Source organism: Manis javanica, chromosome 4, assembly GCF_040802235.1.
Source record: "Manis javanica isolate MJ-LG chromosome 4, MJ_LKY, whole genome shotgun sequence".
Lineage (NCBI taxonomy): Eukaryota > Metazoa > Chordata > Mammalia > Pholidota > Manidae > Manis > Manis javanica.
In genome coordinates this window covers 115,140,108-115,152,227 of record NC_133159.1, presented here as the reverse complement: position 1 = coordinate 115,152,227, position 12,120 = coordinate 115,140,108, and the positions used below count along the sequence as shown (strand labels likewise).

The 12,120-nt window shown below is 59.0% G+C and overlaps 2 protein-coding genes across 4 annotated transcripts in view; one reads left to right on the top strand and one right to left on the bottom strand.

The window, feature by feature from the left end:
- FAM83G (family with sequence similarity 83 member G) overlaps positions 1–7,345 on the top strand; it is a 30,334-nt gene extending 22,989 nt beyond the window's left edge. Inside the window, exons 5-6 of the mRNA XM_017668626.3 lie at positions 570–1,812; positions 6,353–7,345. Coding sequence (XP_017524115.1) covers positions 570–1,812; positions 6,353–6,745 — 1,636 coding nt within the window. The 3' untranslated portion in view covers positions 6,746–7,345. The remainder of the gene's footprint in view (positions 1–569; positions 1,813–6,352) is intronic.
- The window catches only part of SLC5A10 (solute carrier family 5 member 10), a 67,044-nt gene that overhangs the window by 36,823 nt on the left and 18,101 nt on the right, over positions 1–12,120 (bottom strand). For all 3 annotated transcript variants that reach the window (XM_073234724.1, XM_017668628.3, XM_073234725.1), the window contains 4 exons: positions 8,937–9,042; positions 8,530–8,610; positions 6,903–7,108; positions 2,426–2,561 (listed from right to left, as the gene is read on the bottom strand). In XM_073234724.1, the coding sequence (XP_073090825.1) occupies positions 2,426–2,561; positions 6,903–7,108; positions 8,530–8,610; positions 8,937–9,042 (529 nt within the window). The remainder of the gene's footprint in view (positions 1–2,425; positions 2,562–6,902; positions 7,109–8,529; positions 8,611–8,936; positions 9,043–12,120) is intronic.

Sequence of the window (12,120 nt, the reverse complement as noted above, 5' to 3'; positions counted from 1 at the left end):
AAGCAAGCAGAGGAGGGCTCTTGTCCATGAGACTATTGTCCTAGCCTGGAGGTGGGTGTGGGCTAGGCCAGGCCATGCCTTCCAGGCCCACAGGACGGTCACTCTGAGAGCCACCCTTTGGGAATGGGGCCATGATGAGGATGGCTGTGGTCTAGCCCTTGAGCCCCACCGTGCAGAGACAGCAGGGCAGAGGCTGCCCACGGCCATTCAAGGGGTTAGTGGTGGCAGAGAGCATGACACCGCCAGCCACTGTGTGCTGGATGACACAGGTGTCCAGAGCTGCTCCGGGCACTCTGAGTGGCCATACAGAGTGCTGTAATACCTGACTGCTGTTCACACAGTGGGGAGCGAGCTCGTGTAAGTACTTGCCTCAAGTCCCAGATGCACGTCTGACCCGAGGCTTGTGCCCTGTCCTCTGCCCCTACTCACTTCTAGATCCCATCCAGGGCCCTGTAGCCACAGTCTGATGAACACCTGCTGCAGGGGGGCCAGGAGAATGCCCTATGCAGGGCCCAAGGGAGGAGACTGGCCCCCATGTGCCTGACCACACTGACCCTCCTGTGTTGCAGCTTCACTTGGTCGGCGGCGAGGACAGACCGGAATGTGATCTCTGTGCTGTCCGGCCAGGTGGTGGAGATGTTCGACCGACAGTTCCAAGAGTTGTACCTCATGTCGCATGGTGTCAGCCTCAAGGATATCCCCATGGAGAAGGAGCCGGAGCCGGAGCCCATCGTGCTGCCCTCTGTGGTCCCCCTGGTGCCCTCGGGCACCATGGCCAAGAAACTTGTCAACCCCAAGTATGCACTGGTCAAGGCCAAGAGCGCCGATGAGATCGCCAAGAGCTCCTCAGAGAAGCAGGAGGTCAAGAGCCCCCCAGGGCTGCGGGGCCCAGGGCTGGCCGAGCGGCCGGGAGACTTCCCCGAGGCACCCCTACCAGTGCACCCGGGGCTGCTCAACCTAGAGCGGGCCAACATGTTCGAATACCTGCCTACGTGGGTGGAGCCAGACCCGGAGCCTGGTAGCGACATCCTGGGGTACATCAACATCATTGACCCCAAAGTCTGGAACCCCCAGCCCAGCCAGATGAACCGCATCAAGATCCGAGACACATCCCAGGCTAGTGCCCAGCTGTGGAGGCAAAGCCAGGACTGCAGCCCCGCCCTGGAGCCCAGTGCCGCCCAGGATGGGGTCCCAGCCGAGAATGGCCTCCCCCAGGGAAACCCCAAGCCACAGCTCCCCGTGCCCGAGCCCAGGACAGTCCCTGTGGCTGAGCCGCTTTCCCAGGATGGTGGTGGTGTTGGCTGGGCCCTGGAGACCCCAGAAGAGAAGGCACCCCAGAACGGAACAGACCATGAGCTGCCCAGGACACCAGGCCCAAGCCATGCCCCACTCCAGCGGCAGCTGTCTATGACCCAGAATGACCCTGACAGCCAGGGGGCAGCGGTCCCCAATGGGCTAGATGGGGAGGGGGAGGAAGACGACGACGACTATGTGACCCTCAGTGACCAGGACAGCCTCTCGGGTGGCTCCAGCCTCGGCCCTGGCCCCCGCCAGCCCTCGGTGGCCTCGTCTGTGTCAGACGAGTATTTTGAGGTGAGGGAGCGCTCAGCCACTCTCCGGAGGCGCCACTCAGAGCACATGGCCAATGGGCCCGCCCAGCCCCCACTCCGGCAGTTGAGCGCACCCCACATGACCCGCGGGACCTTTGGTGGACCCCTGGGTGGCTCGCTGTGGGCCCAGGATCGGGAGAGGGAAGAGGCGAGCACTCCGAGGAGGATGCAGGCCCCACATGCCTCGGATAAGGAGACACAGGTGGGTTGGGGCTGGGGGTGGTAGGGGGAGTCCCGGCACGCCAGGGGTCCTGGGAGGCCCTGACCCAGGCCTGAGCGCCCCTAGCCACCATCTGCTGGGGACCCTGGCTCAGAGGGCTTTCCTTGTTACAAATGTGGGAATGGATGAGCAGGGGAAGGGGGTGGGTAGCAACCACCCAGGCCACACATGTGGCAGGTCATTGCCAATGTAGGAGCCCAGTGTCCCCTAAAGGCAGCCAAAGCCAAAAGGACCTTAAGCCAAAAGGAAACTTAATATATACAGGGTTTCAGACGTGAAGTGTTACAGGAAGCTGACTCTGCCCTGCCATGTGGGTGGTCTGCTCCCTAGTTTGAGGACAAGGAAATGGCGGCAGGACAGAGGTGTTCCTTTACACACCTGCAATCACCCAGCAGTAAGTGTCCCTTGTCTGGACCTTATGCCAAGCCACCTCCCTGCTGATCCCTTTGATTGTGGCCCTGGGGACCACTATCTCCAACGCCAGAGCACAGCTTGCATTCATTGTTTGCCTCTCCTCCTGGTGACTCTTGCAGGTCAAGGACACAGAACCCTGGGGACCCTGTAGCCCCAGCGCAGCCCCTGCAGTCTGTCCTACCTGGGAATAGTGCACGGCTGATCATGCCCGGCATGATCATCAGGCCCATGGGCAGCATCTTGAGGTAGCTGGCCAGGATGGAGCCCGCCTTGGCATGGTTCAGGTCCCGGGCAGACAGTGATCGCTGCACGATGACCTAGGGCAGGAGACGGAAGTGAGTCCCATCCCCCTCAGGGACACCTGTGGCAGGATCTCTCCTTGGTGGGCCTCAGGTAGGGGCATGAGATCCCACAGTCCTAGACGCCTGAGACAGCTGCAGTCTGACCCTGATTCCTGCAGCTTTCCCACCAGAAGCAGAGCATCCCCACATATCTGAGCATCCGGGGCCAAGGTACTCTTGTTTCTGGACTCGGTCTCCCTGTCCATCGAATAGAGAAGTGTGGGTCCTGCCCGGCCTGCCACACTGGCAGTTGTCAAGCCTGGAGAGACCCTGGCTGGGCTGGTATCAGGGGACCCCCCATCTCCTGCACCCTCACAATTGTGGCTGGCATGCAGGAACAGATGCTGGCACCAGCTGTGTTTTGTGTCCCCGGCAGAATCAAAGCTTTAGGACCTGAAGTTGGGGAAGCTTGCAGTTCAGCAGTGAGGGATGCTAGCCCATGAGGGCAACTCCCCATGTAGCTTTAGGCAAATCCTAAGTGGGTCTCAGTTTCCAGATCTTCAGAATGTGAGAGGGAGGGAGGGGTAATTGGAGCTGATGGTGTCTTGACATCCATCCTGGCCTTGATAGTGTTCATTCTACTTCTTTTTTTTAAAGTGTAACTTTAAACATCTTTACCAACATATAATTCACATATAGTTAAGCCATGTAAAGTGGCTTTTAATATGTCCACAGAGTTATGCAATCTATAACTTTTAAATACGTTTGACCCTTGAACAGCACAAGGGTTCAGGGTGCTCCTTCATGTAGTCGAAAATCCACTTTTGACTCCCCCAAGACTTTACTTATTAGCCTACCATTGACAAGAAGCCTTAATGATAATATGAACAATTAACACATATTTTATACATGTAGTATGTACTATATTCTTATAATAAAATAAGCTGGAGAAAAAATGTTTTTTCAAATTGTTGCAAATCCCCAAAAACTTTCTAATATTTATTGAAAAATATCCACGTATAAGTGGACTTGCGTGGTTCAGACTTGTGATGTACAAGGGTCAACTGTGTAACTATTTGCTGTTCTGCAGTTTAAATCGCCACCTGCAATTCAGAAATAGGTTATCTGTGATTTTAACTTATTTTTTCAAACATGGTAATTTAATGGATAGCTTGCTGCATTTCCCTCTAAGACATGGTTCTTGGTGAGACATCCATCACAGGGTGGCAGGGGTGGCAGCATCGGGCATGCAAAATAAGGGATTTCAGTCCTGTGACTTGGGACAAGTCCTTGCCTCACTTTGGGCCTCAGTTGCCATCTCTGGACAAAGAGAGGGTTAGGATGCAATTGTCTGTAGACGCTTTCCTTCTGGTGTCCTGTGATTGCAAGAACCTGGGGCTGCACTCCTCACGGGAGAGATGAAGCATTTCCCTAAGACCCTACACGATATCCCATCGTTTCATTCCATGCTTGCAGCAGCCAGCCCTATGAGGTGGGCGGGAGAGCTGCTGCCAACCTGTTCTACAGCTGGACAAACTGAGGCCTGGGGCCCCAGCAGAGCATCCGCAGCTCCCCTGTGGTGTCAGTGGGCTCCTACCTCACCTGGCCCTGCTGGAGGCCGGCACTCCCTCCCCACACTCGGCCACTTAATCTCCCTGAACCGCTGTGTTCTTGTCTGAAAAATGGGATACTTCCTGACCTGTAGGATTGCTACAAGGACTGAGCGAGGCCTCTGTGTAGATTGCCGAGCCTGCATCTGGCTGGTCTCAAGCTCCTCTGGTTTAGGCTCCCTTAAGTGCAACCTCAGGGCCAGCCATGGCTCAGTGCTGGCCTGGGAATGTTTGGACCCTGACGCTACCCTTTTGGGGAAGTCCTGAACACTGGCCTGGGTGTCTGTCTCCCTGGCTGTGAGATGGGGACAAGGGAACTGTCTCATGGATGAAACGATGTTCCTGATGTGCAGCAGGAACCAAAAAAGTTGTGGTTGCTGTTAGGATTGGCATAACCGCTACTGCCAAAATGAGACACTGAGACTGCAGTGCCCGAGCAGCAGGACCCTGGGAGGCTAGGCTGTGTGCCTCCCTGTTTCACAGACAGGGACACTGAGGTCAGGGAGGGGTGTGGCAGTGCCCATGCCAGGGCTCTCTGCCCATGAGGGCTTTGGCCTCCTGTTTTACTTGTTTTGTTTGTTTCTGATGACAAGAGTGTCACCACAGGTTGTAGATGAGCTGGGAAACTGGAAAGTCTAAAGCAGAAAATGGAAAGTGCTCATGATCCCAGCATACAGAGCTGCCTCCTGGCACTGACCAGACTGTGGGCATCTTGGAAGGTTGCCTTGGCCCAGTGGCTGAGTAGAGTCCTGCAAAGCCCCCAGATCAGGGCCCGGCAGAGCAGGACCGGGCAACACCGGGAGTGGGAGCCAGCACACCAATGCCTGTGCCGTGGGGCGTCTGGTCCGAGGCACGGCTGTCTCCCAGGCAGACCCAGCCTGAGGAAGAGGAGGACCAGGAGGTTAAGGACGCAGCCAGGCTGTGGGCCTCCGGTACTCTGAACTGCCTTGGGGTGGGTCAGGGGCGTACGGCCTCTGCCTCTGTGTGTGACACCTTTTCTGGGCAGGGAGGCCCGTCCAGCCCTGACCTGGAGGCCGGGCCATGTGCTGACTCAGTTGGCCTTCATGGGGAAACATCCTGAATGGTGTCCCACCCAGAGACCCACACCAGTGCCATGCCGGCCTATCCTGAGTAGGGAGTAAACAAGAGGTGCCTTGGGTGAAGGGGCACTGGATGGCCCAGCGGGACAGTCCACCCACACCCTCCACACCTGGCCTTTCAGCCAGCTCCTTGCCCATCCCTAGGGCATCTGGGCAGGCACCTGCTATGAGCCCACACATTCCCTGGAGGCGCAGCTGACCTGGGAACCTTGGGGATGTTACTGATGGTAAACGGGCCTGGCCTTCCCAGGGTTCTGGAAGCCTCCCAAGCTGGGTCACTTCCCACTGTCACAGCCCAAGGAGGAGAGAGGCAGCTACTCCTTGGGAGAGCAAGAGCTGGTGGCCAGCCCAAGGAGCACTCCCTGCTGCTGGCTAGGCAGCTGTGGTCCCAGGAGAGGTCGCTCTGTGTACAGATCCCAGCTCTACTCTCTGGGCCTCAGTGTTCTGGCCTGTGAATGGGGTTGGCTCGGCTACCTCGCAGCAAAGGCCGTCCCTGTTCACCCCTGGTGCCTGATTGTTCACCTGTTGGCTGCCTCCCTCCCGTGGTGGGGTGCTTGGGGGGTGGGTGCAGGGTTGGGACGGTGGTCAGGCCCAAGGCACTGCTGCTTCACACGCCTTTTCTGTCCAGTGCCACCTGGAGCTGCCCATGGCCTCATGAGGCAGGCAGTTTAGGGACATCGCCTGCTTCCACCTGGAGAGGGGAAGTGGCTGCCTGAGGTCACCTGGTGTGTTCACAGCTTGGAGCACTAGAGCCCCCCAGGCGAAGACCCACCCCCAGCAGTGCTCAAGCTCCAGGCCAGATTGAGGCCCTGCCTCGGACACCCATCCAGCCCCATTTACAAATGGAGGAGGCTGGGGCAGGGCCAGCAACCGAAGTAGGTACTTGCCTTACTGTAACTGCAAAAGGCGGGGCTCTTCCCACATAACACACAGGGAAACTGAGGCACAAAGTGGTGAAGCAGACTTGTCTAGGCCCACCAGCTGGCGAGTGGCAGGGCCAGAAGGCTAACCATGTGTGCCAGCTGCAGCCCGCCTGGTCAGGATCCACAGGAAGGGATGGAGTTGCCCAGCCTGCCCCAGCCCTTGGGTCTCCTCACTCTCTGCTCTCTTCTTCCAGGGCCAGCAGTTCCGTCACTGTGGAGTCCCTGCCTCAGGGACCAGGGATAAAGATGGCTTCCCACGACCCTTGAGGACCCTGGGACCCCCGCCGTACCACCCTGCCACCACTGGTGCCCAGAGCTCTGCCCGGAAAGCGGGCCCGGCTGCAGCAAGCCCACACCACTGGCAGGCCAAGGGTGGCCCCCTGTCCCGCACGCTGCCGGGTCCTGGGAGCCCGAGGCCAGCCCAAAATGCCAGGCCCCTGGCCAGGGAGCGTCCAAGTCCTTTCGGAATCCCATACTCCAAACTGTCCGAGTCAAAGCACCTGAAGGCAAGGACGGGTGGTAGCCAGTGGGCCTCATCTGATTCTAAACGGAGGGCCCAGGCCCTCCGGGACCACAAGAACCCCTAGAGCCCTGTCCCCAGGCCTGGAGCCCCGCCATCCACAGCCTCCACCCCAGCCCAGAATCTCATATAGGTGTTTGTGGTGCCCTGACAGGGGTCAGCAGATGGGCCGCTGGACCCCCAGAGAGGCGGAAGGTGGGGCAGGCAGCAGTGCCAGCACTCACCTGGTCAGTGCACCAGTACCAGGTGGCAATGATGGTCAGACCGAAGGTCATGCCAGTCCACGGGAGGTCCCCTGTGTAGGGATCTCGGAACATGTGCATGGCGTCTGTGCGCGGCAGGTGGCAGCTCGTGTTGGCGATGGTTCTGGTTGGGATGGCCTGGGCATAGACTGCTGCCAGCTGCTCGTACCCACCGATCTGGTTGAAAGCTGGAGGGGTCGGGGCAGGGCAGGGGTGGGTTGGTAGCTGGTGGCCCTGACTCCCTGCCCTCCATGGCCCTCATCTCCCAAGTAACTTCCTAATGCATCAAACTTGACTTTTTCCCACTTAACCTTTCCCATATCTGGAAAGGTGTGGAGGGTAGAGGGTTTTAAAAAAAGGTAAATTCAAATGACTATTTTATTTGTATTTAAAATAATACTATTAAATAAGCGTTTTGCACATGGGCACGTGAGTATCCTTTTGCCCTCTGGATGCCTGTAGACCTCGGGCAAGGAGTTCCAGTCTTCAGACTGTCAATTCAAGGAAGCAAAATTATTTTTCCTGGCATTCAAGGACCTTCCTGAGGAGTCTAAAGTGTTAAAGTCCTGACCCAGTGTTTCCAAAGGACGTGACTTTGGCAGAGCTGAGAATGGCTGGCAGTGATGAGGTGGTGAGAATGGAAACAGGTCCCAGGACGGGCAGGGGCATGACCGAGCCCCATGGCTAGCTGGATGGGGCTCAAGCTATGAGTCTTTCCCCTTGAGCCCAGACCACATTCTCCCGTCCCTGTTCCTGTCTACCTCGGGGTCAGGGCCCTGCATGGCCATGCCCTGGCCCATCTAGCTTTTGCTGTCTGCAGCTACTACCCTTCTGTCCAAGTTGGGCCTGGCTGCCTGGGTTCTACTGAAGTGGGTTTTGGGGACACAGGCCCCTGGCCTGAGAGAAGGCAGATACGCAGAAGTCGGGACCCAAGAGAAGCCCCTGAGCCCCAGGCCCCACTCCCTACCTTTCCCAAGCAGGGGGCCTGCTGCCCAGCCTCTGGCCCCAGGCCCAAATCCCTGCCACCTGGAGCCCAGGCCAGGCCAGGTGCTCAGAGCAAGTGTCTGAACACTACACAAGGGTGGGGAATTGCCCGCCACGGGATCCTAGAATCTGTGTCTGGAAGAGAGCCCTGTGAGGCCCTCCCGATCTGCCTGCACTTCCAGGGCCGGAGCTCACTCAGCCGCCCTCGGGCCTCCTCCCTGTCCCCAGAGATGGCAGTGGAACTTCTCAGGATTTTGTACATGGTCTTAAACAGTTGGCGCAGATGCCCAAAGCAGTTTTGTGGCCTCCTAAGTGCATGTGCACCCACCAGCCACTGCACCACCAGCCCAGAGCCAGGCCAGGTGTGGCCTCCCTGTGTTCCTGAATTAGTCAGCGCCAGATCGGAGCCAGCCCAGAGCCAAGGCAGAAATGCACTGGGCTGCATGGCAGGGGGAGGGGGCAGCCTGCATCACCCAGGGGAGGCTGGCAGGGGGCTGACTGCCTCGGGGCTTGACCCTGAGAACGCACATTCCCCAGCGCTGACTCCTTGGTCCCCAAAAGGCAGCACCCAGACGCTGAAGAGCTTGTTGCCAGGACAGCCCCACCTCCGCCCTCAGCCCCTCACCTCTGATGGTCAGGACAACAGCCCCCACCACCATGATGAGCGTTTGCAGGGCATCCGTGTAGATGACAGCAGCCAGGCCCCCTGCAGGTGGAAAAGGGAGTTGGAGGGTGCCCTGGCCTCAGGGAGGAGGGGCCGGGGGGTTACCGGGGCTCCAGGGAAGGATACCTGTCCTAGTGCATAGCCCTGCCCCCTCACAGGTGGGTACGCTGTGGCCAAGGCAGTGGAGCCGGCTTCAGATGCCACCAGACTCCAAACCGTCCACTTCCCAGGCTGGGGAAGGAGGCGGCCTCGGCTCCTGCCAGCCTTTGGGGTCCTGCATGTTCCTGCTTGGCCCCACTGATGCCCAGCCCGGTGGTCAGGTGCCCTCTCTGCGAGACCCCCATCCAACTGCCGTGGGTATGCCGTACCTGCAATGGTGTACAGGGCCGTGATGACGAGCATGAGGACGGTGGAAAGGTAGAAGTTCCAGCCCAGGCAGATGTGCACAAAGAGCGCCCCTGCATACAGGTCGATCTGGGGATGGGAAAGGAGCTCATGCAGAGGCTGAGGTGACCACAGGACTCAGAGTGCCACTCATTCCACCTGGGGCCTCAGTACCCCACGGATGAGGGGCAGCCCCCCCACACCCAGCCCAGACCAGGGGCTGTTGTGAGGGTGGGAGGAGGTCCTGGCTGGGCACAAGTGGTGTGCAAGGGACGTTACTCATGTTAATAAAGTCCTAAGTGGCCGATGCCAAGCAGGGAGCAGCAGTGTTATTGCATCTGGCTGCTGCCCAGCGAGGTAATGGGAGGAGCCCTGTGCCCTTGGTTCCCAGGGGTCCTTGGCAAGGAGGAGTCCAAGAGGGCTTCCTGGGGGAGGCCCAGAAGACTAGTGGGCCTCAGAAACCAGGTCAGTGTGCCTTGGTCTCCAGGTCCGCATCTGTCTGGGTTCAGCCCCCCATTCTCCCTGAAGACAGGAGCAGAGAGGCTGAGGCCGAATCCAGCCCCTGCCATCCCAGGCCCCAAGGCACCATACGGCCCTGGGGCTAGCCGCAGAGCCTCAGCCCTGGGATGAGCCTTACAGGGCCTGATTCCACCCCCCACTGCACAGTGGCCACCCAGGGAAGGTGTGGAGGACCCCATCTGAGGGCTGGAGGGGCTGGGAAAGGGGCTCCACTCCCCCAAGTTTCCAAACCTGCCATTCTGGGCTTGCTTAGTAGAGGGGAGGTAACAAGAAATACAGCCAAGTGCTTCCTGAGAAGGCTGGTCAGCTGAGCTCACTGCTGGGCAGGACCAGTCAGCATAAGGCCCAGGGGGCACCAACCTCTCTGAGCTGCCCCAGCACCTGGCCCAACTCGGAGCCGACCAGCACTGCTCAGAGCCAGGCTTGGGCCCAGGGGCGCAGAGTCCAGGCAGAAACAGGGCCTTACTCCAAAGCCCGTGTTTCTGCCCCTGGCCCTCCAGGCTCCTCTGCCCTCTTGGAGAGGCCGGCCAGTGTGCAGACTGAGAGGCAGCCCCTCACTCTGGCCCCAGCTTCTTCGTGTGTGTGTGTGTGTGTGTGTGTCGGCCCCTCACTCTGTGTGTGTGTGTGTGTGTGCGCGTGTGTGTGTGTGTGTGGCAGCCCCTCACTCTGGACCCAGCCCCTCACTCTGGCCCCAGCTTCGGGTGTGTGTGTGTGTGTGTGTGTGTGTGGCAGCCCCTCACTCTGGCCCCTCACTCTGGCCTCAGCTTCGGGTGTGTGTGTGTGTGTGTGTGTGTGTGTGTGTGTGTGTGGCAGCCCCTCACTCTGGCCCCTCACTCTGGCCTCAGCTTCGGGTGTGTGTGTGTGTGACAGCCCCTCACTCTGGCCCCAGCCCCTCACTCTGGCCCCAGCTTTGGTGGGGGGTGTGTGGCAGCCCCTCACTCTGGCCCCAGCTTTGTGTGTGTGTGTGTGTGTGTGTGTGGCAGCCCCTCACTCTGGCCCCTCACTCTGGCCTCAGCTTCGGGTGTGTGTGTGTGTGTGGCAGCCCCTCACTCTGGCCCCAGCTTCGTGTGTGTGTGTGTGTGTGTGTGTGTGTGTGTGTGGTAGCCCCTCACTCTGGCCCCAGCTTCGTGTGTGTGTGTGTGTGTGTGTGTGGTGTGTGTGTGTGTGTGTGTGTGTGTTGGGAGGGGTGGGTGTCTACCTCCAGCCCAAGCAGAAAAGCCCAGAGCTGCTAAATGTCAGAGCAGGAAGGCCCCTTCAGGAACATTGCTGCCCCATCAGACCAGAGGAGAAACAGGCACAGGGAGGGGAGCCCTAAACCCAGAGCCACACAGACCTGGGTCTGTGTCCCTGGTCACCTGTGTCCTGGCCACATGGCTTTGGACAGGTCACTTCACCTCAGCCTCAGTGGCCTTATTCTGCAAAATGGGGGAGCAGATGTAGAGAGACTCAGGTGTTTGGGGCTGGCAGGACGCCTCAGCCCCTTCCATGCCTGCTGGCCTCGCAGACCCCAGCGGCAAGGGGAGGCTGGGGAAGGGCCCTGGAACCTCTCAGGGAGCTGCTTCACTCCACAGAGGAAGTGTAGGTGCGAGAAGTGAAGCCACTTAGCTGAAGCCCCAAGGTCCTGAGGCAGGCCCCAGGCTGCTGGCTGACCCTTGGGGCTGTGGGCTCCCAGGCCCCAGGGACAGCAGCCTCCGCTGCTAGTGCCAACTGGGTGTGGTGGCCGGGAGCCCAGGACTCGGGAGGGAGCTGTGCGGGAGGGCGTGGAGGGCTGACCCCTGAGCTGCCTTGCGGGCTGGGCTGATCTGCTGGGACCCACACCACTTCACCATGAGCACCCCCATTCACCATGAGCACCTGTCATCCTTCACTGGGGTCCTCGCCCTGACCCCAGACTGGCTGCCTCCCTACAGGGACTCCTTTTCTCCCTCCCTCTGTGGGGAGCAGGGAGGCTGGGGTGGTCCCTACACTGGCGTGACTACAAGTTCATCATGTGATCCCATGTCCCCTGCTCCCAAACCTTCCAATCTCCATAGAGGCCCTCTCTGTCCCTTCTGGGTTCTAGAAACTTCTCACCTTTGCCACACAGTCCCTGCACCGGACCCATGGGCCATTATCGATTCTCTCCAAAATACTCCTACCCTTCACTGCCTCCATCCTGGGCTCCATCCCTTTGGAAACAGCTCAGCCGCCCGTCCTCACTTTGCTCAGAGGGGAACTGAAGGCCTCTGCCATTTCCACAGAATAAAATCCACAGGCCCTGCCCAGAAGCCCTGTGCCATCTGGCAGTGCCCTCCCCTCCCCACCTTTGACCACCCCCTCTCTCCAAGCCTCATGGCTCCATGTGCTCCTGCCGCACCAGCTTCCTTCACCTGCAGGGCCTGGGAACTTCTTCAAGCCTGGCATTCTCATGCCAAACCAGTCAGTCCGAAGCCGGCCTGGCCCTGCTACAGCTCACTTCGTTCTAGATCTCAGCCCCAGTTTGCTTCCTTTGCCACACTTTTACCATTTCTTATGATTGTATTGTCTGTCTACAGTGTCCAGCACATGTAGGTGCTCAATAAATAGGCATATTTGCATGTGTCAGGGTTGGCACACTAGAACCCCCAGACCACCCAAGTCACACATGTGGGTATTGTCTTTTGCACTCGA